The sequence below is a fragment of the Hyalella azteca genome, unplaced genomic scaffold (assembly GCF_000764305.2).
Source record: "Hyalella azteca isolate HAZT.00-mixed unplaced genomic scaffold, Hazt_2.0.2 contig6778, whole genome shotgun sequence".
NCBI classification, from domain to species: domain Eukaryota; kingdom Metazoa; phylum Arthropoda; class Malacostraca; order Amphipoda; family Hyalellidae; genus Hyalella; species Hyalella azteca.
The window spans coordinates 27711-55403 of NW_025936927.1; the positions used below are offsets into that span (position 1 = coordinate 27711).

The 27693-nt window shown below is 38.0% G+C and overlaps 2 protein-coding genes across 4 annotated transcripts in view; both read left to right on the forward strand.

Moving 5' to 3' along the window:
• The first annotated feature begins 1684 nt into the window (after positions 1–1684).
• On the forward strand, positions 1685–12379 carry LOC108665527 (vacuolar protein sorting-associated protein 45). Of its 3 annotated transcripts, none has more exons than XM_018152289.2 (13): positions 1685–1943; positions 4684–4816; positions 5722–5920; positions 6179–6328; positions 6503–6590; positions 6936–7176; positions 7513–7629; positions 8025–8165; positions 8678–8815; positions 8944–9102; positions 9688–9795; positions 10269–10405; positions 10987–12379. In XM_018152289.2, exons 2-13 carry the CDS (start codon positions 4724–4726, stop codon positions 11204–11206), a joined length of 1791 nt encoding a protein of 596 aa, XP_018007778.1. In that variant the 5' UTR covers positions 1685–1943; positions 4684–4723; the 3' UTR covers positions 11207–12379. The 3 variants fall into 3 exon arrangements, with proteins under 3 accessions (XP_018007778.1, XP_018007779.1, XP_018007780.1); XM_018152290.2 differs by lacking the exon at positions 1685–1943 and adding an exon at positions 2011–2044; XM_018152291.2 differs by lacking the exon at positions 1685–1943 and having other exon boundaries at positions 4152–4816.
• Positions 12380–13353: 974 nt separating this feature from the next.
• LOC108665525 (leishmanolysin-like peptidase) overlaps positions 13354–27693 on the forward strand; it is a 35244-nt gene continuing 20904 nt past the window's right edge. The window contains exon 1 of the mRNA XM_018152285.2: positions 13354–13513. Coding sequence (XP_018007774.1) covers positions 13397–13513 — 117 coding nt within the window. The 5' untranslated portion in view covers positions 13354–13396. The remainder of the gene's footprint in view (positions 13514–27693) is intronic.

Sequence of the window (27693 nt, forward strand, 5' to 3'; positions counted from 1 at the left end):
CGGCCGACGTCCCGTGTAAGCGACCTCTTGTTCGAGCGTCTTCGTTTCTGTTGCTTTTCACCTGTCCCTCCTTGTCACTTCGTCTCTTTTGAGATGCTAACGCTGCTTCCTTCGAGCCAGCTTCAGCGGGCTGGACAATTGAGACCTTCCGCCCCTTGTGGGTGATGATTAACTTGAGATTTTGAATAACTGAGACCTTCCGCCTCTTTGGCGATGTTATATTTTGACCTTCGGTGCGAAATAGCTTGATAGCTGAAGCGCTAGCAAACCATTATACTACTACTACTAAGCTGAAGTCCTTAGCAGCCTGTCAAAGTTTATCACATCACTCGCTTGATATGTGTTATTCGATACAGGGCAGATAAACCTGTTGAATAATATCAATTGTGAAAAATTTATTGCAAGTGGCCAACAAAAGGTTTCCTCCTACCAGAGAAGCTCAAAGACAAATTTAATTTCCCTTTGAAGGTTAAGTTATTCAGTAGCGCCCGTCTTGACTTACATTTTTATTTGATTAAAAAATGCTCTACTAACCAAAATATTTCAAAACTATTCGATGAAATGATGAGAAAATTGCCCCACTTTACTGGAAAAAACATGGTATGGTATTTCATAACCTCCATAACATTTAAAAGTGAAGAAAAATTGACTAGATCACCCTTGATAAACGCATGGATGATGAACGTTAGGCGCATAAGATGTACCTACTTGCGGAACTTGAGAGTGAGCAAATGGGAACGTTAAGTCGTGCAATAGCACACAAGTGTGAGTTATATGAAACACGGGCTTACCTGCATATGTAATGCAGTAGAGGTGGGGACCTAATGTTCTGCGTGAGAGCGAATGCTTTGAGTGTGAAAGTACGGGCATACAGGTGGAATGAGAGAAGAGATGATATTTGTTTTATGTATGACAGAGCTTAGAGGGAAGCTGTGGAGCATCTGATGATGGAATATGATATTAATACTAGGCAGGGTGGCCCAGTGGTTAAAGTTAGAGTACCAAGATTGGCTCATTGGTGCAAAGGTTCGATCCCAGCTCTGCGCACCAGTTTCTGGCGCGCGAGGAGGCCGGGCGGTTAAGCACAACAAATTTGTAGCAGTGAGTTGCGAGTTCGAGACCACAACAAGCTGTGAATGTTCTGCGATGTTAAGAATCGGCAACAGTCTACGGCCTAATACACGCTGAAACCAATATTAGTATGATGCATACGAGAGGGACAGATTGGAAACGGTGAGAGTGATACTGGATGAGAGGGGTGATGGTGTGATGTATGAGCAAACGGGAGACGAATGTATTGCGATGACACCTGGGTCTGTCAGCAGGGGTGACTGCTGCCAAGATTAAGAGTGGAAAGCGATATTTGGAGAGTGCATGGAAAATGAGGGAAAGATGGAGGTTAGCGAGAATGGAGGCCGGAAGAGTGTAAGTAGCCAAGCAATAAAAAATCAATAATAAATGCATCAGTAATTATTCAATTGAACAAAAATAATCATTCGTGGCCTAAGAGAGAGATTCCATATCTAACATGATCATATCTAATATGAACTAAATACTTCAGTGCAATAAATGGGACATAGCTATGACAAACCAAATATTGAAATAAATTTCCTCTTGAATTTCTCTTTTCCATCTTTTCATCTTACCCTTATCACGAACTCTCACACCATTCACAGTCACACCTGGCATGGCTTTCTTCTCTCATAATAACAAAGCGAACATGTGATGCGTGGCAGATGGCCGTTGTAAAGGGCTGACTCGCGTATATTTTTTCAGAGTCACTACGCCGGTTACCCAGTACGCCCCAAATCTAATTCAACCCTGTTCCTGCGTGGTACATATGCACGAACATTCTCACCACTCATTCCTAACTACCTAGGCTGTGAGTCTGTGACCAGCTGCTCAGCACACCGCCTTGCTATACTCGATTACTCGTTGAGTAGGTACGTTACAGTTACAAGACATATTGTGCCACCGGGCACCCTGCCTGCCTGGTGCCTGCCATGGTTGATGGTGCAGTTGTGTCACTTGTGTGACAACTGAGGTCAGTGAGCTGGCCGCTGGGTTTTGGCAATTTTCAATAGGTTATATCACTTATATGTCCATTATGTAAACAAAATTGAGCCACAATTTTTGAGTGAGAATATGCCTTACAGTTTATTTTAGGTATCACGCAGTAAGGTAGCTAGTAAGCTAGGTAGGCCTAGCCTGCCTAGGCAGCCTAGGTAGTAAGTTGACCTGTAGGCTGTAAAGTAAAGTATCATGGTTCATGGACCCATGGTTACTACTGCCTTAATCCGCCTTTATCATACCTACTACCTAGTTTGTAAGAAATAATTTTAAATCTTAAGTAGGAAATGAGGAAATTAAAAATGAAATGATTTTAAAAATTATCTGGTTTATCTCTGTCTGTAAGTAGGCTATGATTAAATGAAACATAAAAATTGTAATTTGGTCTAGTCACTCTAGTGTCTAGTACATATATTAGTGATTACTTATCATTACTATGCATGTGGTTTTTATCGATGAGCGGCAAATAAAGTAACTTAGGTGCAGTACTAGTAACTAGGCTCCAGGATTGGAATTTTCCTACTTGTTTCTGAAACCTTGTGGCTCCAATGTAACAAATTTTTAATACATTTGGAATCTAGCAGCCCAATTGTGCAGACATGCACTTTAGTTAACAATTAGATAGAAGGTAATTCATCTGGAAGAAATCTCACAGTGCTGGAAATGGCAGGGAAAGCTCCTGTTGCAGTCCTAATGGTAGAAGTTATTCTTGCTTGCCGCTTGGTAACTACTAACTAGCCACACTCAGGATGATGTATGTTTTCGGTGAATTTTCCCGCGCATTTTCACTTTTTTTAAGCTATTGCTGTGCACAGTTGGCGCAATGTAATGAAAATTGATTATCTTCGCGCACGTGTTCGCGCAATCCTGGCCATCTTTATTTTAGAAGAAATTTTCTCCAAAGTCATATGGCAACACTGAACACCGTCTGTTTACATTTCGTATGTATAACAGCCGCAGTTTACGATTACCGTACGTTCCGTATCCGACAAGGCGGACAACCGGAAGAGTCAGAAGTAACCCGGACATGTCTTACATTTTATTATTGTCAGTTCGACTCGCGTATATTGTCAATTAAAAGAGTAGAACTATTTTAGCTTTCTAAAGTACGGCGCACGGCGCATTTTTTTACCAACGTAGTACGGCGCACCGCGCAGGTCGTTGAAATGACAAAATAAATTCCTGCGCACCTGGCACATCTTCCTGACCATGGCTAACTAGTAGCCATTGCTGAATGGATGGCCTGTGGTGAGTCACCACAGTGGTGCAGTGGTGACTTCTGTGAAGTTCTGTTGCATTGTTCTGTCAAATGTGATCTCAGCTCAGGTCAGCAGTCTGCAGTAACACCTCACTCCTCAGCTAAGATTGTGTTTTTGAATTTGTATATTTGAATTTAACTACTTTCAGAGATTAAATTAAATGGCAAAAGTTTTAACAAAGCAGCTTCAAAAATTATAATATTTTAATTTTATTATATTTAACATGTTATACACTTACACTGTACCAGCTGGAATTCTAGGAGAGTGCTTAAAGTTTATTATTTTTGGGTAGATGCATGTCCATCTTCTGACTGTGATTGGTTGCAACGACATCAAGTCCAGACTGTACTTGGTTTTGATATCATTGTCATGATTTTCATCCATCACAGACTGTGATACAGTGATTGGTTGGTGTAAATGGTGCCTTTGTGCCAAGTTGGTGGTATTGTATGGTCCTCCTCTCCAGACTGTGATGGGTTAGTGGATGGTGATGTCCTCCTCTCCAGACTGGGATAAGTTCTGGGATGGTGATGTCCTCCTCTCCAGACTGTGATACGTTGTGTGATGGTGATATCCTCCTCTCCAGACTGTGATAAGTTGTGAGATGGTGATGTCCTCCTCTCCAGACTGTGATAAGTTGTGGGATGGTAATGTTATCCTCTCCAGACTGTGATAAGTTGTGGGATGGTTATGTTATCCTCTCCAGACTGTGATAAGTTGTGGGGTGGTGATGTCATCCTCTCCAGACTGTGATTAGTTGTGGGATGGTGATATCATCCTCTCCAGACTGTGATTAGTTCCGGAATGGTGATGTCATCCTCTCTCTCCAGACTGCAATTGGTTTGTGTGACAGCCTTTCCAATATGCTATGTATACTGGTTAATTTAAAACCTTTATGGAATTCTACATTGATTTTATATCTGACTAGCATTTTACAGTTTATATAGTTTTCAGTGATAAGATGTGGCAAGGTATTTGCATTATTTGCAGACTGTTGTTGCTGAGTGGTGACATGTGTCAGCCTGTCAAAGTTGAATTCTAGGAATTATAATTGGGATATCCAAGATGGAAACAGTCTGGTAACTTGATTAGTTTGAGGTATAACTCCAATTTTATAAGCAAAGATTTGTTTTGGGGGTTTGAATCCAATATGAAACAAGTACCTGTTAATTTTTTAACTGTTCTAAATTCCACCTGAAATTATTATTTAGGTCTCATTGAATGATTGACAGTGGCTTAATTAGTGGGCTCAAAAGTTACTGCATGTAATGTTCAATAAATGTTGCTTATGACCGTGCCTGGTGCTACTGAACTTTGCTTGAAATGTATAAAATAAACTAAGTTATTATTGCAGTGCTGGAGACTGGAAGAACGAAATCATAAAACTTGCAGCAATGGGGGCTGTTGGTGCTATCAAAAGTTATATTGAGACCATGATTCGTGACAGTGAACCTGGATACAAGATCATGCTGATGGATCGTGAGACTGTAAGTATTATTTGTCAATTACGTATTTATCTGCTGAAGCAGAGCTAAGATACATGCGTTAATTTTGAATTGATTTAATTTTTTCTCCCTAATATTCTGTAGATGTGGATGAATGGGCTATAATTTTTTATTTCACATACATATATATCAGATGAATTTACCATTCAGAGCTTAGCCAGAATATCAGGTAAAATTTTATGAAAATTGCAATTTGAAATTAATTTTTCAGGAGTGATTTTCAATAATTGCATGTAAAAATATGCATGCTGTTTTTCTTAATTTTTGTAAAAATGAATTCAGCATGAGCCATAGGAATGGTTGGATAGTCCACACCAATGGGTCTCTTTGCCTCATTCATGGATGGCTTTTGTCCTCTTTTCTGATTTGGCTTCAGGATGTAATTTGAAATTGACAGTTCATATATTTTTGATTGATGTAGTCAGGTAACTTATTCAGCTTCAAAATAGCATCTGTGTTAGAAAAAGAGAGCACACTGGTTGTGGCAAATGAGTGGCATAGTGGCAATATTTGGTTTTCAATTACAAGCAACAAGCTAAATGCAGTTGTTCAAACTGGATTTTTTTCAACTAGGTATGAAGAAATTCTGCCCTTTACGTTTTTGAGCCTTTAAAAAATTGTCTTATACTACCTTTCTAGTTAAAAAGTATAATTCCAAGATATTACTAATAGGCAAATCTTTATTAGATGTAGACCTATTGTACTTGAAAGACTAGTTTTTCTTCTGGAGTTCCCCAATTCCTGCAGACATTGCCGTTGTTTTTCAATCCAATGTGAGCTCATCTCCATAAATAAAAATGTTTTGCTAATGCCTCTGCTTAAATATCAAAATATCGATGACTGGAACTGTTAAAAGGTTTCTCACATATTTTGTTTCTACTTTACAGACTGCCATTGTAAGTCTTGTTATGGCCATGAGTGAAGTAATGAAGCAAGAAGTCTACATGTTTGAACAAGTGGAACAGATGAGCAGTGGGGAGAACATGAGCTATCTGAAATGTGTTGTTTTTGTACGACCAACTCCTGAAAACATTTCCCTTCTCTGCAGAGAATTGCAACAGCCACGTTATGGAGCTTATTATATATGTGAGTGTTATTTTAATTAATGATTTAATATCTTCCTTTTCATAGTTTTCCAAAGTTGGTTTCTTCAATTTACATTAACAAAAATATTTATAATCTGTATATGTTCAAATTATAGTTCTTTTGCTGAATTTCTTATAATTGATCTTCTGTACTTTTTAACCATAATGTTCCATCAATTATGTTGGCAATTTTTTCAAACTTTATTTCAGCTGAAGTCATTTCCAAGTACAATTTAGTGAATGATCAGATTTATTGCAGATTTCAGTAATGTGGTGAGTAAAGCTAGTGTGAAGCAGCTGGCTGAGTCAGATGAGCAGGAGCTGGTCAGAGAAGTGCAGGAAATTTATGCTGACTACATGGCATTGGCGCCCCATATCTTCACTCTCAACATTCCTCGTCCTATAACAGGTAATTTCTCTGACTTAATTCGTTTAAATTTGTTTATATAAAACTGGTGAAAACTTCCATTAGTATTTCTTTCACTGTGAATTATTTGTTAGAGTTTCATAATATTTGGAAGAATTATGCAGCGCATGTATCCAATTCCCTTATTATTATTTGTGTTATAAATGTATTGTGCAGGGATGCGTTGGGCAAGTGGGTGCCTCCAGAGATCAATGCAGGGCTTGACCTCCTTGGTATTTTCTCTTTCCTTGCTGCCAGATGTAAGGTGGGCTATAGAAACCATTTCATTCATCTATTGCCCTTACTTGTTTGTGAGTCTAACTACATCTCCAAATTCAATTTTACACTTGAAATTTTCTACCCTATTGGGCTTAAAGAAATATCATTGAAATAAAATATTTATTTCAAATAGATCCTTGCGTATAAATTGATATTTTTTACAAATATTAATGCTCTTGCCATTTATATGTTGGTCTTTCATTCAATAAAATTTATATCCATTAAATTTTTTTGCATATTATCGTCCAACTCTAAAGCAATTCTAATATAAATGAACTTAATCATTATTTGATGGCTGAACTTCAATTCATGTCTTTATTTTTATTACTAGATATCAAGCAAACTCAGACCTGGCTCGTCAACTGGCAGATGAGATTCGGATGATGATCACCATGGAAGGTGCTGTAGTAGCCAGTTCTTCCACTGGTAATTCAAGCTATGGATTTGCCCAGTACAACAATTCCTACAATAACTCAAGTAATGGCGCCATCCCTTCCAGTGTTGTCATAATACTGGACCGCCGAGATGACCCCATCACTCCATTACTCCATCAGTGGACTTATGAAGCTATGGTGTGTAGCACTAGCAATCATCTGTGAAAACAATATCCATTGTTTATGCATCATTCAGAATAGGCTATGTTTTCTTTACCCAGGATAATTTTTTGTGCTTGTATTCTGTACATATTAACTGAATTATTATCTATTTTTGTTCATCTAATCAAACTAAGCTCAAATTATATGCTCGATTTTATTTCCTAACCCCTTTTCAGCAATAGCACAATGTTGTAAAGAAAAATGGTTTATATTGAAAAATTATGACATCTTATTGCTTTGAATACAGCAACTTTGTATTCCATTACGAGTGGCCACATGAAATGTATCCGCAATTTTGCCTCTTCATTTCAGGTTCATCAGCTGCTCGGTGTCAACGGTGGCAGGGTTAGTCTGGCTGATGTTCCTGGCATAGCAGAGGAGCTCAAGGAGGTTGTTATGACCCCAACACAGGATGAATTTTATGCCAAGGTTTGAGTTTCTCTTTAGAAGTTTCTGTTTTTTCACTCTATATTGCAAATAATATGGTACCATTTTACTCAATGTCTAATTTTAAAATTTTTCGGTTTAATTTTGATTTTAATTTTTGCGTTTATTTTGTGTGTTCATTCAAATTTATTGCACTATCGTTTTTTTTCTACTCATGAGTACCAAACACTTCTCAATTACAAAATAATATGGTACAATTTTTTCCCAATATCTCTAATTTTAAAATTCTTCAGTGTAATTTTGATTTTATTTTTGCGTTTATTTTGTGTGTTCATTCAAATTTATTGCACTGTCGTTTTTTTTCTACTCAGGAATTCCAAACACTTCTCAATTACGATTACCGCGAGTGACAATTAAATCAAGTTTCTTTTGTGCAGAGCATGTATTTAAACTACGGAGAAATTGGCCAGACCATCAAGCAGCTCATGGAGGAGTATCAGGGCAAACTGAGCAAGCAGCAGAAAGTGGAGAGCATCGCCGACATGAAGCATTTCGTGCAAAATTATCCTCAGTTTAAAGTGAGTAGCTCAGTGACTGTCGGCAAGGTGATAAGTTTACCTGGGAGAAAACATTCGTCCATTTCTACGTGAGTTTTTGTTCTCACAAATGATTTTAAATAAATACGTAAATTCATCTTCCATGAATCCTTTGAATTAGAATAATTTTTTTTCATCACATTGTTCACTGTCCTGATAGCTTTTTAATGTTTGTTTATTAATTTTTCTATTATTTATAATAACTTGCCAAATTATTAAAAGATTTACGAAATTTTCCAACGATTTACTATTCAATAGCATAATTTATATCCATGTAAGTGTACTTGAATCCATACTCATGTCCAAATTATGCTAAACTTTGAGAAGGTCTTATTTTTTATCATTTTGCAATAACATGAAAATTACACTTTCTATTGATTCGAAAAAAAAAAGAATTCTATTCTATATTCTATAAAAATTTTACTGATTGAATGTTCAGTATTTTTTTTTTCATTGATTATCTGAGCACATCACTTGATGCTGTTTACACGCAGCAAATGTCAGGCACGGTGAGCAAGCACGTGACGGTAGTAGGCGAGCTGAGCCGCGTGGTGTCGGCGCGACGACTGCTGCAGGTCTCTGAGTGTCAGCAGGAACTCGTGTGTGGCACTGACCACTCCCCTAATCTACAGGTCAGTTTCCATACTTTATCTTACAATTAGTTTTGATTTGAAACTAGATATACCTGCTTAATCTTGCTCCTAATCTGCACGCAAGTTTGAGAAATAGAGTATGAAGCTTGTCTCTTGTTCTTGTGCAGCGAGTGCACGAACTGGTGCGTGACCCTGGCATCAGTGCTGAGGACGCTGCGGTGCTGGTAATGCTCTACGCCATCAGGCACCAGACACACGCCAACAACGATACCAGGGGGCTAGTGTCAGCCCTGCGTAAACGCAGCGTTAACGACAGATATATCAAGGTGCCAGAGCAGATTGGCGATTTTTTACTCAAATACTCATATTTTTTAGTAAGCATATACTCATGTTAGGAGTACAAATAAGTAACTTACCTTCAAATTTCAGAAAAATAACCTCTCAATAGGACAATTCTCAGCCATATAACGTCATTAATCTTAATATTGTTGATATATCACGGTACCAGGTCAGGTATATTGAGGTGCCAGGGCAGGTATATCGATATATACCGAGTCGAATATGCGCAATATTCAATTTCGCAAGACATTAAGTTAGAATTAAAACCCATAATCGCACTAGAAAGAAGCCAACAACTAGTAAACACAATTTTAATTCTTCCAACTAACTTGCAATTGAATGGAAATGTCTGTAATAATTTCTCTCGGTTGTATCTTGCTATTTGGTCGCATAAAGCTGCCCTAATATCAATACCTAGGCGGTTTATTTTGCTCGTGTTGCATTCCACATTACTTCTTTCTTCTTGAACTGATTTCATAGAACTTTAATCACCTTGTTAATGTCTAGTTTTTTAGTGGAAAATTCATGTTGCCTTGCGCGGAAAAAGGGAAATGAAATTATTCCTGATGCAGTTGGTGTCGGCCATGCTGGAGTACGGAGGTGAAGCGGCTCGGCAATCAACGCTGTTTTCGTCGCCACTGCCCCAGGATGTTTCTGCTTTCAAAAAACTTCTCTTTAAGGTGCCATAGCGCATTTTTTGACCAGTGCACGGTGGAATTTAACATTAGTGCTTTGATGAGGAAAAAATATAGCAACGTCTTTCCTGATGACAGCACATGCGATTAAAAATATCATTTCTAATGGTCGTAACTAATTGTGATATGCTATATCATATGATAGTACAATTAGTTGTGCCAACTTGAATTTTATCACGGATTGGTTAAAATTCACCTCACTGCCATCCCAATGACTTCAACACTTGCGTTTATAATTGAATCATTTTTCGGCGTCCAATATTCCCATGACATTTTTCGTCTTGCAAAATTTTCTTCATTATGACTTTCTTCATCATCCATCAACTGTGTCGTCTCTTGTCTAGCTAATTGAACTTTTTTCCTATTCTTGCCAATCAATCAATGACTGCATATACTCGTAGTATGTAAGATAAATGGATATAAAGCAAAATAATGTGGAATATCCTACGAATGTACAGGGAGTGAAAGGCGTCGAGAATGTTTACACTCAGCACAAGCCTCTAGTGCTGGAGACCGCTACGCAGGCCGTCAAGGGTAGACTCAAAGAATCCTCGTATCCTTTCATCGGGACCGCCCCACAGAATGCTGCTGCCCGGTAAATTAGTTGCATGATTTACTGAATGTTAAAAAACTAAACCAGTAAAAGGAAGAATCCTTGTCACTTGTTGCGTTTTACAAAAGCATCTCGTGCGATGGATTTTTTGCATTGTCACCATTGTTTTACTAATTACATAGAATTAAATCAAAGAGTGCAACCGCTTATTCATAAGGTCAATATGTACTCGTAGATTCTCTCGCAGGTGTAAATCACAGATAATACATAACCTTTACATCAAAAATTCAATGGAAATAGGATGATTTAATTTGATAAAATTTTATTTGGTGTAGATTACTAAATTTCATCACTGATATATCTTCATTTTTGTTTTATTTTGAATCTAAATGCTGCGTTCATTGTTTGCGTTGTCTCACCTAGCATCACGACATTGATTAACACGCCGCTTTGGATCAATGCTTCCATTACTTTATTTTTCTAATTATTTTATTTCAAGTAAACAAATTCTATTTAAAACTTTTGTCCAAATTTTATTGATTAATTATTTTTTGCTTCAAAATTATTCATGGATAAATCTTTTGGGATCAATTCCGCGACACTAACTCAGAATAAATTGCCAGGCCACAGACGGTGATACTCTTCATTATCGGAGGCGCCACGTACGAGGAATCTGCTGCCATCCACCAGCTGAACTGCACCCTGGCATCGCCTGCTGGTGGCACTGCCACGCCCAGTGCCAGGGTGCTGCTCGGTGGCACTCATATCCTCAACACCCCCGCCTTCCTCGAGTCCGTCGAGGCTGCTGTTGAGGGCACCACACGAACATCCCATAGATTATAGTGAAGCTAATTTATTCTCTCAGCATTACGAAGTTTCGATTCAATTACTCGTGAAGATTCTTTGACAAAATGAGCCCAAAGCATTTTATTAAAATTCAAGGATGTTTCGATATCGGGGTTGTGTTGTATTTCCGGGCCCAAGTTATTGCAGCGAAGAAGGTTTTTGTTATTTTTATACCTTTAAAGAATGTACAGAAAGTTCTGTTTAGAGTTAAATTGTGCAGCCATTAGTATTGCACGAGTCTGCTTCTCTGTCTAATACTGATTAGTTAAACTCTTTACAGAATTATTCACTCGTTTTTCATGCAGTAATCAGACACTACTTGAAATATTTTCTTTGAGATCAACTTTAAACGATTAAAGTTAAAGTTATCATTTTTGTCCAATTCATATCTCTACGATCTGAGTTCATGTATGCAACCATTGTTTGCCAACTGCAACTTCGGTCGTTACTGTTCTTCTGTTTGGAATTCGGGGCTGGCGCTATATTCGGGAGTAATTGGTCGTGTAGTCATTTATTGTCAGCGTCCTGAGCAAGTATTCACGTTTTGCTGTTAAATAAATATTATGGTTGTCTGTTTGTTCGGTGTTGATTGTGCTCTGGGTATCAGGTGTAGCCCTTGTAAAAATTCATGTGATTCTGTATGGAAAATATTCAGATGTAATTATGCGATCGAAATGGATTTGTAAAAGTATCACTTACGCTAAATTTCTACTGCTTCGTTTACGATTTTATTAATTATATTTCATGACCTCTTCCCTACCATCGCAATTGCGAAGCACAGACATGAAAATCAATCCGTTACGAAGAATGTTGAAACATTTTCTTGGTATCGTTCATATCTGAACGATATATATCTTACATATCTTTCTTGGTATCAGATCATATCTGGTATCGTTTTCTTAACTGGTATCTGTTATTTCTTCATACATGGTATCGTTTTGTGTTTGTTTCTACAGGACGGTTTTCAGTATCGCGACAGTTGTAGAATTCTCGCATGTGAGATATATTCCATTACTGTTTTTATGGTGTAGATAATACCAAAGATTTGTTGTTAGTTGTTATTTATATTAATTTTATCATTACACATGCAATCACTTCATCTGTAAATCGCTTAAAATAGTCTCCTGGATTTGTTCAATGTGAAAGCTTAATTTATTGTCTTCTATTATACATCAATTGTTTTATTACCTAAAGTCAACCGTTGTTGACGTTGCAACGCTAAGCACAGATATTAAGCTTGCATATGGTCTACATTTTTAAATGGCAAGGCCGAAGACCAGTATAAGCTTATATTTCGTCGCAGTTTTCGTTATAACCTCGGTTGAAAACATGCCGTATAATTTGAATCAAACCCGTTTGGCCTATTGCAAGCTTTCTTTCTCTCTCGCGTACCTGGCAACTAGAATACCTACGAGAATATCCGAAATCCTGCCATTAATTAATTAGGAGAGCTGCGACCCATTAGCTGATGCAAGGAAACTCATTTTCTCTACAATTATTATGTGCTAACTATCCAGTAGTTTTGGACACTCTCAAATTAAACTTCACTGGCACCCTTTACGACAGCCAGATTTTATATTTTTCAACTAATATATGACGCCAGCTATAATTTGACAAGATGCGCACCGGCGTCAAATTTCCTGGGCACGTTTAATGAAGCATCGCATCCTAACTCTTTGATCATTCCTATTTTACCTTTGTGGCAAGGTAATTTTTGCAACCCAATATTTCGGCTCGTACTAAACTTTTTGGTGCGGCAATTTTGAAGTGAACTTCATCAGTTGAAAGTGTCATCGTATTATTAAAAAAACATTTCTTTTTTGATTAAAGAAAAGATCTAATATGCAATTAATCAAAAATATTTTGAGATATCTTGTATAGTGTCAGAGGCAGCATATACAAACACCCAGTTTATACCAAACACCCCCGAGGATGAAGTTAGATGTTTTGCAAAAACACAACTGTGTTAAAGTATGATAATTGTGATTTTACATTGCTAAGAATTTTTTGGCGTGAAAACGATCCGTGACTTTTCGTCACTAGGCAACAAAGTAACTTATAAACTTCATCTCACAAAGCTCTTCCGATAGCCGCACCTGCGGGAGGAGGCACTGTTCTCGCCGCATATTGGTATGTGGCCAGTGGCCACTAGCGTGAGTGTGCGCTGTTCAGTTGAGAGATGGCAAGATGTGTGGCAGGTGGTGGCGGCTCTTGTCTCTGCTGCTTGTGATTGCTCTACAGATTTCACCTTTACGGTCTCACGATTCCCGCACTTGCGACCATGTTCACCCTAAAGAAGACGAGGTGAGCAATGATTCATAAAGTAAATAGGGAAATTTGTATAGGAAACGTAAAGCGAATCGATCGAAGGAGGAGTTTGGCGAGGTCGAAGACCGAAAACTGCGACGAGGTTTGCGAACAGCTGATCGCCAATAGATTTCGCCGCTCGAATTTACGCAGCCGGAAATGACAGAACTAAAAAGTATAAATGCCCTGGTATTGCTGTTTGTTTGGATATACATCTTATAGTTAATCGCTATTATGACGCTATAGTAAAACACGAAACTTGTCATAACTTGAGTCTTAGAAGCGCTTAGCCCTAATCTCATTCAGCCAGCGGCCAGCCTTGGAATTACTTTTACTGCCCGGGACACCCGCGTGACCCGTTGGTCCGCTTTGCTTTCACGTTCGATTAACATGGATACTCGAAAGGAATAAATTCTAACAACTCTTCCCTCATTCATATTAATCTAATCATTAATATTTTTAGTCGAAGTGGTTCATTTAACCTTATATTTTGAAATTTTTTCAGTTTGTTTTAACCATTTGGTCTCAAGTTCTCAACTGAGTGAGACTTTTGAGGTATCGTATTTCTTTTGAATTTTTAATCAGTTTTTCAATAAATTCTGGGCCTGTAAGAATTATGTTTTAACATAACAGTTTTGTAATAAGATTCCTTGCCAAATCATAGTGTCTGTTAGTGACCATAACCATAACTTTTGACCTATTAAGTTCATGTTTTTTGCTAATAAACTTGTATTGTCATTTCATTTCTCATGGGTGATGCAGGCATGTAGCAGATGCACTGCATCAGATATAGTAGTGAATAGTTATTTCATCTATGCTATACATCTATATAAGTTCCTTGAAGCCTAGACTCAATTTTTCAGTAATATCATGACTACACTACACATACATAGATTTTAGCAATAAAATATTCTGGGATAGATTGATTTGATTGATTCAGGTCTGTTTCATAAGCTTTAGTTTTCTTTGTATGAAAAACAGTTAAGTGCTCAAATTTTGAAATTTCTCACGTTTCAGTTTCAAAAACCAGCATTAGTCTGTGCAGATTTCTAAATCAAAGAATGCAGTCATGCTTGATGGAATTGTTTCTTTTAAATTATTTGCCTAAGTTAGATGCATTTTAGAGCATCCAATTTTTTCATCACATAATCAGCATTGGCCAGACTTAGGTCACACATAAAAATATGTCTGATTGTTATGTTGGAAACTGGGAAATATTTTGGCATTAACTTAGTGCAAATTTTTGTCAAGAGTCTTCCACCTTAGTTGCCACAATCAATGAGGTGAAAACTTAAAGGTAATTGTGGTCACTTGGTGTTCAATTCATAGTACAAGACATTGTTCCATTATTTGCATTAACTTAATGTGAAAAAATAATTAGATCCTTGATAATTTAGGATCTAATTTTGTTTTTAATTTATGACAATTTTTATGTATAATAATTTAATTTGAGATCCATTTTCATGATTAATGTTGTAGATAAAAATCTGCACCTTCCTCTTTTTAAATTTTATGCTTCCTATGTGGTCCCTTTGATGTAACTCTCTATAAATGTCTGGAAATATGAGAGAAAGAATGCACAAAATATGATCCATAATCAATTTTCCTGTGCACCTACTGATATCACTAACTAAATAGCTTAGGATCTTTCGGTGTTGCCTAATTTGCCTTGGTTTGAAGGACTTGGTTATAACATAGTGACAAACCAGAGATTTTTTAGAATCAATTCATTTTTAATTTCCTCATTTACTCAAGACTTAAACCAATTTCTTATGTAAGGTAATGCTGGTATCCATGATACTTTACTGGTCTACTTATAGGACTCAAAAATGAACTTGAGGGAGAGTCTAAAAAACTCTCTGCTTTGCAAGTTGGTTAATAATAAATTTTTATCACCTTTAATAACCAAGATAAACTAAAATATAATGGTTTTCAATCCTATCATGTCTCTCTGCTTACATCATTAACTAATTGGGTGGATTAGGGTCTCTGGGCGTTGCCTTTAAGGACTTCGTTATAGTGATTTTTCCCCACCTTCAACAACAGAAATAGACACCAATATAACAAAAATTTCAATCGTATCTTGTCTCCTCGTGTTCTGGGAATGGTGCGTAACATTGACGCAATTATATCTCAGTGCTGCGGTGCGTCGTAAGAAACTCGACCGATTTCCGGAGACTGCGGCGACCGCCCATGCACGACTGGCGCCAACTCCCGGAGTCCCGGTGCCTGAAAATTAAGTCTGGGCTGGTGTTTTTGACGTTTCGACTTCTCAAAAAACTAACTGGAAACAATTTTTCAAATGCTTACTCTTGTCATCGATCAAACTAGTGTATAATAGAACAAATTCTGCCATCTTATGTACGGTATACTAATACGCGCATGCATTCTCTGGTTATAATTATCAATCAAACGTGTGCGCTACCTTGTTTAGTAGACATAGTTACAGTTAATACTAACTCTTCTCTTTGATTGAAATTTCTCATATATGTGTATAAATTGTATAGTAATATTCATCCGTATGTAACCCGAAATAGTGATGATGTGTTCCCGTCTGTCTGCAGGTGCTGATTTGACGTGCAAGACTTCAACGATCTTTTTTTGAATTTCACGATCTAAACGTACCAGACGATTCAAAATGTTAACAATACGTAACGTACGAATAGATATTTATTGTGTGTAAACTTACTTAATCGTGCAGTAGCACTACCGTGTCACGCTTCGCACGTACGATGCAAGTGAATTAATATGCAGGGCTAATTAGTAACGCTTTGGTTTGATTGCTACGAATTAATATACCTAAGAGATGATTTACCCGTTGCCCAATTTACAAGTATGTTCCAAGTCGGAGCATACGATTTAAACGTAAGGAATTCTAATTACGTCTTAACTTCTGCAATCACCCTTTTTCAAGATCATTAAAAATGAAAACAGTATTTTTATTCTCAATCTAACTCGTAAATAATAATTCATTCATGAAATGCATATCCTGTTTTTGGTCTCCGCACCGAGCTTCCTTTGAAGTGGCTGAGTCAAGTAGGGGCGGTCTGTTTTTCGACGCTCATCATATTGTTACTGAACCTCTATGTTGCTTTTTTTTGTGCTTCTATACCAACGGCCAAACGTGTGGATGAGTAAGCTTCTTCTCCGCTCTGTTATGATAGAGATGGGCAAGTCTTGCCTTCCTGTTCTCTAAGGCAGCACATCTCATGCAGCCATCTGCCCCAACTTGCCTTCAAAACTTCAGTGAAAGCCTGGCTGCTACTGCAATAAAGCCACCCAAATTATATCAATTTCTTAAGCCATGAAGATTTTTTCAAATCTTTTGCTGGATCCCAAAGCATTCGCGTGTGTTTTTTTAATTCAATGATGAAATAATTATCGAGCCATTGTGGTAACCACATCACTACGAACAAAGCCACCAAGTTTCTGCTACTTCAGAATGAACCTCTACACCTGCCCCGGGTTTATCCAGGCCTGACCAAATAAGTATCTACTAACGATATTCGATTTATGATGTACGCATCATGCATTCATAAATTTTAATTGAGTGTAGCTGCGCGACTACGTGATTTGGTTGAATAAATGTTCATTTAATTTTCAGCTTCGATTTTCACTGAACGTGTCATTGCTACTTATCATTTGATTAAGATCAATACGTGGTTTCGTTTACAGAGTGTCGTCAATTTGGAGTAGCAAATATTCATTAGCAAGGTGGATTTTTTTCTAATGGTGTATGTGTGTGTCATCGTCATTACATTATCTGAGAGCAGTGACGATCGCACATATGAATTTTGACGCATTTTTGCTCTATAGCTGCTCTTTTACGAGTGACTCTGGTAATAAAAAATATTCTCTGCGGTTGACTCATTTCCTAAGAAACTTGGGCCAGCCGAGTACGTGGAAAGATCTCAGTCGTTCTGTTCGATTATTTTTTATTCTTTAACCACTTCACCCTCATGAGGGAAGACTGCAGCGGTGGTTTTGTTAAGCAGACTTGATGGGTTGGTCACATCCAGCGTCAAGTGCTTTCAGTTGAAGTTGTAGTTCCTTACAAATTTAATGAGTGTTTTCATCGAAACAGCGCAACTTTTTTCGCCTTAATTAATTTGAATGGTTATCTCCCCATCACGTGAGACTCTTATATTCAACGTCGCTTGTATTTCACTTGTTAACCAGACGGCTCATTTTGTGCATACAGAATGATGTTAGAACGTTATTATTTGGACTTATAGCAAGTGTGCTAGGTAATTTTGTTCATCATAATATTTTCGAAAACAGGATACGATTTTTATCAGCCCCGCTTTCTGTCATGACAAATTCTTGATTCCGCAACTGGGTACCTGTACCTAAATTGTTTATTGTATCTGCGGACAATATTTCAGGACTTATGAATCATCTGTAAACTGTATGAACGAACTCTGTCTATAGATACGATCTCTGTTACAGCATGGGAAGAACTTGGTAAATATTTGGCCTTCATGAGACCGACTCCCGGCTTTCTCGAAACATTTTTCTCGTATGTTTCTCCCTTGCCAAGGTATTCCAAGCCTTGCATAAACTGTTGATGTGTTTACCATCATCCTATCTTGACTCGTAAACTCGTGCCCTTTGTTTTACATCTCCCATAACTTGTTAGACAAAATATAAGCACGAATCAGGTACGGGGCAAACCTTGCCGGTCGGGCCCGTGCTGCCCTGCTTGCTATCTTCTCCAGGCAAATGAGGTTGAAACGACGATGATTATTAGTAGATTTCGAGGGAATAACGTCTGATCGAAGTAATTGATAACGTTATTAAAGTCGACGTTATTTTAACATCGGCACAGTACCAAAGCTTGCATGGACATGCATTCCGAGCTCCATTTTGGAACATCGAGGACTGCTATAGTATGCTAACCTGTCATATCCATTGTTTCATCTTCGTGAAAGTTGCTTACGTGATTGAAGTCCAACACTTGTGTGGAGAATTACACCCTTTGTCTATACGGCTATATTAACCGTCGTCAATCCTAATCGTTTTTAAATGCACGATAACTTGAGTTGCCAGCAGTAAACACATCAATGACCATTATTTTGGTATAACATTATTGCTTATGTGATAAAAATTCCCAACTTTTTAATTCAACTATTCTGTCTACGGCTACATAATGCTTTATCAATCCTATTGGCATTCAAATGCAGGGTCACGAGAGTTAGTCCTACGCATACACGATGAAATCCTATACCGGAAGTACTGTTCCTAGAGCAGCATTTCATAAGAAACTTCTATGGCCGGCTAAAATTCGGGCGCGTTGTCGTGTTTCGTACTTTTTTTTAATTGTATTTTATTTCGATATGCGCACCGCTGATCATGGCCTCAGCGTGATGTATACTTTTTGTGAATTGTAATTGCTTTATACATGTGTCACGGGATCATTTCGTACGTACGTGAGTCATTGAATCGTTTCACGTGCAAGAGAAAAGTTGGCTTGGTAGAGTTACTTTAACAGCAAATTTCGAATACGGGTTCATAAATGGAATTTGTAGCCGGAAGAAAATATTCTCCGTCCAGTACTTATTTTCCTCCTAGTGTATGAGATATCTAGTGTTCTCTGTATCAGGTGCACTGCTTAATTATTTAGTGTACTCTTTATCTAGTGTAGTCGGCAATATAGTGTTCTCGACATTTAACCCCAGTTCACTTTTTATTTTAAAGCGAACGTTTCTGGTTCGCACCATTAGGCCTGAACTGGTGGGACTTATTACCTATACAAAGCTCTACTGTACTGTCTTTCAATTTCATTATGTATAACAATTTGAATCATGTTCATCCTGCACACGTGTGTTTGCTTGTGCATGCTGTTTTATTTTCAATGTGGTCTTCCAATTAAATTTATCTTTTTTGGCGTCTGCGAGCCCAGCGATGTGTTCGAAAATGTTTTTCTTATCATTTTGTCGCGACAAATTTGTTTTTCCTGCTTCAAACTGTTTCGTCGCGGGCGGCTGTGAAAGGCTCTAACATTCTTCTCTCGTGAAGGAAAACTATTCTTAGAATTTTTTGCGACATACGACATTGCGGATGTGTTTTTCTACATGCTCATTCCTCAGTGACCTCGATATTTCGTTTATTTTATTTTTTATTTTTTTTTTGTATTTAAGTGTCCAATTCTTGTAAAAAGTGCAAGTTGATGTTAATTTTCGAATGGTGAAATTTAGCAAATTTCTTCATATCTTATATCAACTTAAGTGAACAGATTTACCTTGTTTATGGTTTTTGATGGAATGACCTAAAATCTGCGCTATTACTCAATAATGTCGAGTTACTTGTATTGTGGCTAACAATAATGTTGCAGCGTTAACTCACCTCCTGGGAGCGCGCGACCAGCAAACACTATCTAGCTTCTATGTACGGTGAATGTGTTCCTGTCACCGATGTTGACTTAATGCATTTTTAATTCTTAGCAATTTTCTGAGCGAGTTACGTACTTCGGTCCTCTCATAGTTTAAAGCATTACCGGGCTTTCACTTGCGACAGCATCTCGGATGCGTGTGTGCGACTCAAGTGATTTCCCACGAACATCGCCTAATGGACTATTGCCTCTATTGCCTCACCGTAGGCTAGAAGTTCTCATTATTATAAGAGCCTAAGACAGTTCTTGGTCGTTATTCCATTGTGCATCTTCTTGATCTCTCGGCGATCTCACCATTTAGAAAGGTATTTATTTAACTTTCGATTTCTTTGAGGAAATTGATTTGGATTAGAATAAGACATAAAAATTTGTATAATTTGTAAATCGATCGTTAGCATTAAATCAAATCTTCATGTTTATTCTTAGAGACAATTTAACCTGGCGTTTTTAATGATCATAAATACTTATATTCTGCTTATTTTATACAATTCAATTCCGTGCGCAGCGCCGGTTTCTCCTACATAAATGTATTACCTATAGAAACAGAGGTGCTGTGTTCACTCTCAAAGGTTCTGGCTTTCATTGCCTACAAATGTATTGCTTCTGAGATCCTGAGAACGCGCTCTGAGAACCTTCGCAGGGTGATCGCAGCACGCCGTGTTTGGAACATCTTCGATGCTTCTGTACGTACGGGAAGCACCCTGCGGTAAACGCCTTTGTCCAATTTCACATTTATTTTTATGATACCGGTACTCTAATAATTGTTGATTAATTTTACTACATCACGCACTTAATCGCTATCTTCAATTAATGAAGAGCCATTCCGTATGAGGTTAAATACGGTCAACGAGTTGCGTCAATGAACGTCAGAAAAATCCTACATTCGGTTTTAGGTGTCTCTCACAAATCTAACAATCTAACTTCACTCGGGGTATTATTCTTAGTAGGTAATTATTATCAGTTAAAAATATTAGGAAAAAATTAATCTCTAATATTACGAATTAGGTAATGGAATAGTCTTAGTTGTCTGGAAAATTATTTAGGCGTTTTATAAGATCAAATAATTGTCATTAGGCTCTCCTCTCTGCAGTCACGATCAATTGGCAGTAAAAAATCTTCCTACCGCTTTACTATGAAAATAACGATGTTTATCGTAAAATAACATACTCGTATTAGGTAAATATACTTGAAACTAATTTTTCTCGCATTATTTTGGATGCTTTCATCTAAATTCTTAGCCGGTATGACGACAAATTAATCTCATCCATAAGCTTATCTCCATTGCCCCTCTACTTACATCATTAAATTAATTTTTTTATTCGAGGATATTCGTTGAATTCTAATTACCTGGTGATAAGTTGCGAATGTAACGAGGCCTGACCGTGCGATGTTTCTATAGGAAGCATGCGTTGGTTCTCTTGAGGATCTCACTCTTTCTCTCTCCCACAATCTGGAGAAGAAAGCGTGTTTATCGAACACGTGCTCGCGCCGCACACACGATCTTGAAGGCAAAGGCTGCTTCCTCGCTTGAGATGCGGCTCACTTTCACCCCCACAGGGACCCGCGTGATGGTCTGGCAGCGTGCTAGTCGGATTCTTTTACGTCAAATTCTGTTTTGTTTTATTTAGCAGCGAATATTGGTTTAGATTATATTATAAAAATGAAACTTTCTTCACATTGAAAATTTTGTTTGCACGGTGTAGTGTGCATATTTAATCGAGTTGAAGCTTCGAATTTCACTGAGAGCTAAGTTACATACAAGAAAGTTTTTTATTGCTGTGGCAGAGCCTCATCCTCACAAGCTAGTACAGTGCATGTCCTGGCTTATCAAGGAACAATTGAGCATCGACATTCCCTGTAATTTAATCTTCTTCGTCCGAAGCTTCCAGTGCAGAAGGTCGTCCATTGTCTCGTGGCCTCCCTGACGTGAAATGAGGAACTGTAGGGTAAGCTCGCTAACAAAGGAGCTACAGCTTGCGTGTGCAGTGCGCTTATGATATGCTTTTGTTGAGTTAACTCCAGGGATCACTAAGTCTTCTGACAGGAAGTGCCGATAATATACCTTGAGTCGCGTTCACCCAATTCTGGTCGCTTTTTATATGGTTCAGGGAGCGCCAAAGGGTCGAGCTAGCCAGGTGCTACATGAGTGTAGCTCGTTCTATTTCCGCTCCAGTTTAGATTTTAGAATCCAGATCCTTGAAATAAAAAGATGTAATTAGTTGTAAGTTTTCCAAGCATATAAATTATGATATTTTGAAGGAGTGGGCAAACGTCAATTATAATTGAACGTTTCAAATTAGCGTTTGCTTATGAAAACTTTTCATCAAACAAAACGCTTCATTAAGCATTCCATCCTCCCGTCCCAGTCAATTTGCATACGCAGTATTCCGTGAGGCATTGTAGGTTCAAACTTAGAAGTCAAACTAATTCAAGCGTCTTACGTAACTAGAATAATTAGAACTAGCACGAGAACTTCTTGTACGTGCCACTTTGAGAAGACAGTATTACATTTAAAATTTAATAAAGTCCAACCTCACTTATTTTCTGAAGTTAGCCACTGTTGATCTTGAATATAGGAAACATTCACGGTTCTCTACGTTATCGATATTGGTGTTTCATTCATTGCCTGAATTCCAAACGTAATCTCTATAATTATTGTACTAAATTCCTTGAATTACGATGAAAAGTATTCAAGCATTCGATTTTAATTAATATCATGAGGCTTGAATTGACACAGCACTGCCGTATATTGACAATATACTGGCGCCGTTCTATCACTGTGTGTTTCGCCGTTGCCGCGGCTAATTTTGTCCTCAAGTTTTTGTATAGAAAGTGCAGCTCGTGGTTCAATTATGTTCTTTTCCGGTCTAGTGTGAGTTCCTGCCTCGCCTTTTCCGCCTTTGTTTCATTGCCAAATCCAGCATTTCCCAGAATTGATTCCACGTGTGCAATTTCCACTGTAATTTGCAACGAAGCTATTTGGATTTTAAAGCAAACTCCGTGAAACAATTGAACTGAATGCCGCTCTTTTAATGCAGGTAATACAACTTTTTCTTTGCCATACAGCGTATTGGTGCTTTACAATTCAGGATGGTTTCTGCTTTTAGTTAGAGTTCTTAAGTGTGATCAAGTTTATTTTTGGTACTCTGAGTCACGTCTGTCAGGTTTTATTCAGACATTAATGGTATTGTCTTTCCTGTCCTAACCCTGAATGTCATTCGATTTTTATTATTCCAGCGCAACGACATCAGGATTGTTCATATAAACCGTGAGCAAATGGTAAATGTGGAAGCATTGAAGTAGTTCAAAAATAAGCCAGAAGGCTCAAAGTAAGCTTCATGATTGAATTAATAAATGCTTGATATTGATCAGTAATTAAGTGTCGGGACATATGAATTTCAACGTTGACGGTCGTGACTAAACATAAATGAAGAGTTCGCAGTTTGCAGTGACAATAAGTTAACTTTTCAGTAGGGCCCGACAAAGTCGCGCGCGCCTCGAAAAAGACATTCAAGGGTGCAAGGTTGCAAGACTAGGCGATATTTGAGCTCAATTTCTGTCAAGGATGGTGTGAACGACGGCACGAGAACCATCACATACGACTGCAGACGGATAACTTAAGCACAGCGTGTTCAGACTAGCTATTTAAGTGTGCTAACGGTAATTTCGGCCTATATTTAATGTTGAAGAACTCCACTACCCCTAACAATTTCGCGCTCTGTCGTAAACGCATAAATCAACGTACAGAGATGGTTTTGGTACCGTTAGATGCGTCAGAATGTAAGCTTTAAGATAAGTATAAAAACCGGAAAAGTCAAAATTTTCTATTTTGGGGCAGACGCTCCCCTTAATGCTATTGTCTTTCTTGCCCTAAACCTGAATCAGTGAATGTCATTCGATTAATACTATTATTCCAGCGCATCGACCTCAGGATTGTTCCTTAAACCACAAGCAAATGGTAAATTTTGAAGTATTGAAGTAGTTCAAAAGTAAGCCATTAGGCTCAAAGTAAGCTTCATGTTTGAATTAATGAATGCTTGATATTGATCAGTAATTAAGTGTCGGGACATATGAATTTCAACGTTGACGGTCGTGACTAAACATAAATGAAGAGTTCGCTTTACGGCAAACCTGTATAAACTGATGAACTCAATTCCTGTAATGTGTCCTTGAGGCCACACACGCATCCAGTTCATTACGTGGCGCGATAATTTGCACGCAGGTCGTAACGCGTCACGCTCCGTGCGTGCATCGAATACCGTAGCGCGTGTTGCTGAGAGCGTGTTATGCAACGCGTGACAATGGCACAATTACCGTGAAGTGTATTGTAGGTGACGCATGAGGAACGTGCTACGAGGTCTCAGCTCCCTATATTGTGCGTCAAGGTTGATTTGGTCAAATTCATTTGATTCTTAAATTTCGTTACACAAAGTTTTATTTCGTTGAGTGATGGCAAAATTTTGTCAAATTTCTTCGTGTTTCCGAAAGCTACGTTTGACTTGGTTTTACCACGCAACTGTCAGTTTCTCCTCAGTATCTTACATTGAGGGTTACTAATCCTTCATCAAACGTGCTTCAAATTACTATTCTAGTACTCCCGAAGCTACTTCACGTAAATAATACAGTTCCTGCAATGAATTCAATTTGAACACAGTTTTTGATGGTAGGCCTAAAGCACCATGACGGAGCCGTCTAATAAGTGACCGGCGGCAGATTCTCTCCGAGTCGAGCGAGGATGATGGAGTGTGGCCGCGTAAGCGCTGAGTCTATCCAATTAATCCTACCCTCCGACCATGGATGGTAGTGGTGGCCATATAGCCTGCACCGCCTCAGGCAGTACGCTCCATATCATCGAACATACGATACGATGGCTCGTCACCTCAAGCTTGCCGGTGACCTTCACTTTAGTTTCAGTATCTACACAAATCGTTTTTATTCCACGGTATGATGCATATAGAGTTGTGTTTTCTGCTTGTAAGCTATTTTGAATAATTCTAAATTCGATTTATTACAGTCAAAAGAGTACTGACAAACGGTAATTTACGAGACGATATCGATATGATGTTTGCGGCAGTAATAATAACAACTCTATGATCAATTTATTTTCGCTTTATTGCGGAGTTTTTAATGGGTGCGAGAATAATGTAAAGTAATTTCTTTTGTCTGTATTTACTTCGTCTCCTGCACGCCTGTAACGTGGTTACCAGTCCTTTTTTCGATTAGGGGTAACTCTCGTACAAGGCCATTCTACTTATTTTTATGCTGCACAATTCCGTGCACAGCGCCGCCATATGAATGTATTACCTATAGAAGCTAATTTTCAAATTGATCTCATTGCTGCCCGAATAGCCCTGGCAATTTTTGGTGTATTTGTAGACACTGGGTTGAAGCAGATGAGAAGGTCTCTTCCAGCGGTGAGGGGTTGGCTGTCCACATGCCAGCTTTCCATGCATCAGGGCCCTAAATGACTTTTTTGGCGCTCCCTGAAAACTTAATTTAGTACGTAAATTGCTTCACATGCTTCATATGCTATTAAATGAGACAACAATGAATGCATATTTATTGAGCTCTTTTGGATATTAACTTTTGGCTGTTGTATAAATTTAGATTTACTCGTCAACATTCTAATTTACTTCTAGCTATCGTTTATAAAGTAGTCATATTTACTGTTGACGATGATTTATTTCTTACATAATAACAGGGAGAAAATAATTGGGCGAATATATATTTTTTGTTGCCTTGGCGTAAAAACTATGAGCCACAATCGTCTGGATTTCTGTGAGCTAGTCAAAATGCCACCCGACTCAGACTCGGCAGCTTAGAAATCTCAAGTCCGGGATTCAAGTACATGAATTTCCGAGCCCATTTTAATTATACGAGCCTAATTTAAGAGAGGATGTGTGTGAAATGCTTACACGTTAGTAGTACGTTTGATGTACCAAGAGCCTAGCATTAAAAAAATGATCGATGAAATAAATACTGTTAAGTGAGAGGCGCGGAAATCGTACCTTGCTGTCGCCAATGCCTACAGTGATCGCTTGTGCTGCACGGTCATCGTAAATGCAAGCTTCACGTGAGCGGCTTTCCTTTTGTAAATCATTAAATTCTACGTCTTTCTTCATTTCACATGTTGGGTGAAAACAGCTTTGTTTTTTTTCGATAATATATTCATGACCATAGCTGTTGCTTGTTTTTTTTCTGGACTTTAGGCTGCACTACATAAAAAGTATAATATTTAATATTGTGCATATTAAGCCTGTATAAAGATATGTATGACAGAATGCCATTAACATTCGTGAATGAGACACGAGCCAACGGCCTTGCCATACATGCAGGCCGCTATGTTTTATGAACAACTGAACATCTCTCCTCGAACGCCCCTCGGGTTCACTGAGGTCAGGGGGTCGGAATGCTCTCTGGATCATCGAGTCATCGATGTGTTCCTCATACCATGCATAAAATCTTCATCTGAATTATTTGTACGTGTTCTTAGTCCAGATTTTTGATCATGCGGCCTTTCTACTTTTTGTATTTTGCTAAATGTGAATGATTAATACACTGAACTGTAAAAATTGTGTAGACAAGTATTGTTGGTAAACTTAAGATTGAACTAGTCCAAATTTACCGTTACTTTTATTGATTGACGATTGATCGCACTTATACTATCAAGCAGCGACTCGTGCTTGCATGGCGAGGGCTATCCTCAATGTTTCCATTGTTACAACAGACTTTTTTGAACAGCCATTTTTGTAATGGTTCCAATCAAACTGATTCCTCATTGCCCATTTACTACCTGTTTCTGCACCCTGTGAATTTTATTTTCCATCTATTGGCATCGTTTTCTGCTATATCGTCTACGTAAAGAATCGTGCGTAGGCAGCGGTGGTTGTAAATGCGTCTCAGTTTCTAACCTTGACAATTTTTTGTAGTTGATCAGACGGAACGTCTCGAATCTCTTTCAGATAGTTGAAGTTGCCCCAAAAATGTCCTGTTTGTTATTCAAGTTACTGCTCCTGTTGAAGGTCTAGATGGAAGTTATCGCCATTGTTGACTTTCGACATTACTTAAATATGGTAATCAATAATTCGAATAAATTTCGGGGGACATTATAAAAAGCTTCCTCTCTAGGTTGTGATTTCAGCTCTGCTTGCATTCAAATTTGTCCAGTATTTTTTTTCTTTGAGAGTATAAATTTGGCTGGTGGTGTAAGAAAATTGTTGGTGCTAAAATATGATGTGTGAAAGATGATATATAACCCATACTCTGCACATGCTATCGCTGTGCTGGCACCATCCATAGTTTTTTTTTGCAAATTTGTAATGAATTCCGTGTTGGCGAATTATTTTTGCTATGCTAAATGCTTAACCTTTGGTGTCCAAATTTGTCTCGATTACGTCCTGTGAACGTGTTGGACGGTTCTTCACGCATCTTCATTTGACGCATCCTTATATTATTGCGCTTCCTTTTATTGTGTTTAATATTTCTTGGTAAATGACATGTGGCGTTTCAACGTGTTCTCACTCAAATTATGTGTAGATCTGTGTAAATGTGTTGTTTTTTATTCATCTGTTTGCATGCTTACGTTGTCTCTTTGCCTCGTATGACCAACTCACTCCTGTTATTTCCGCGTGCATATAATAGCGTCCCAGTCTAATAAGGTCAAGTTCTTCTATGAGCATGCAGTCGTCGCTAATTCCTATGTCCTCATTTGCTCCTGTGCTTTGATGGAAATTGTATTCTATTTTGTGAATTAAACTTTCACTGATAATAACAGCTGGAATTATTC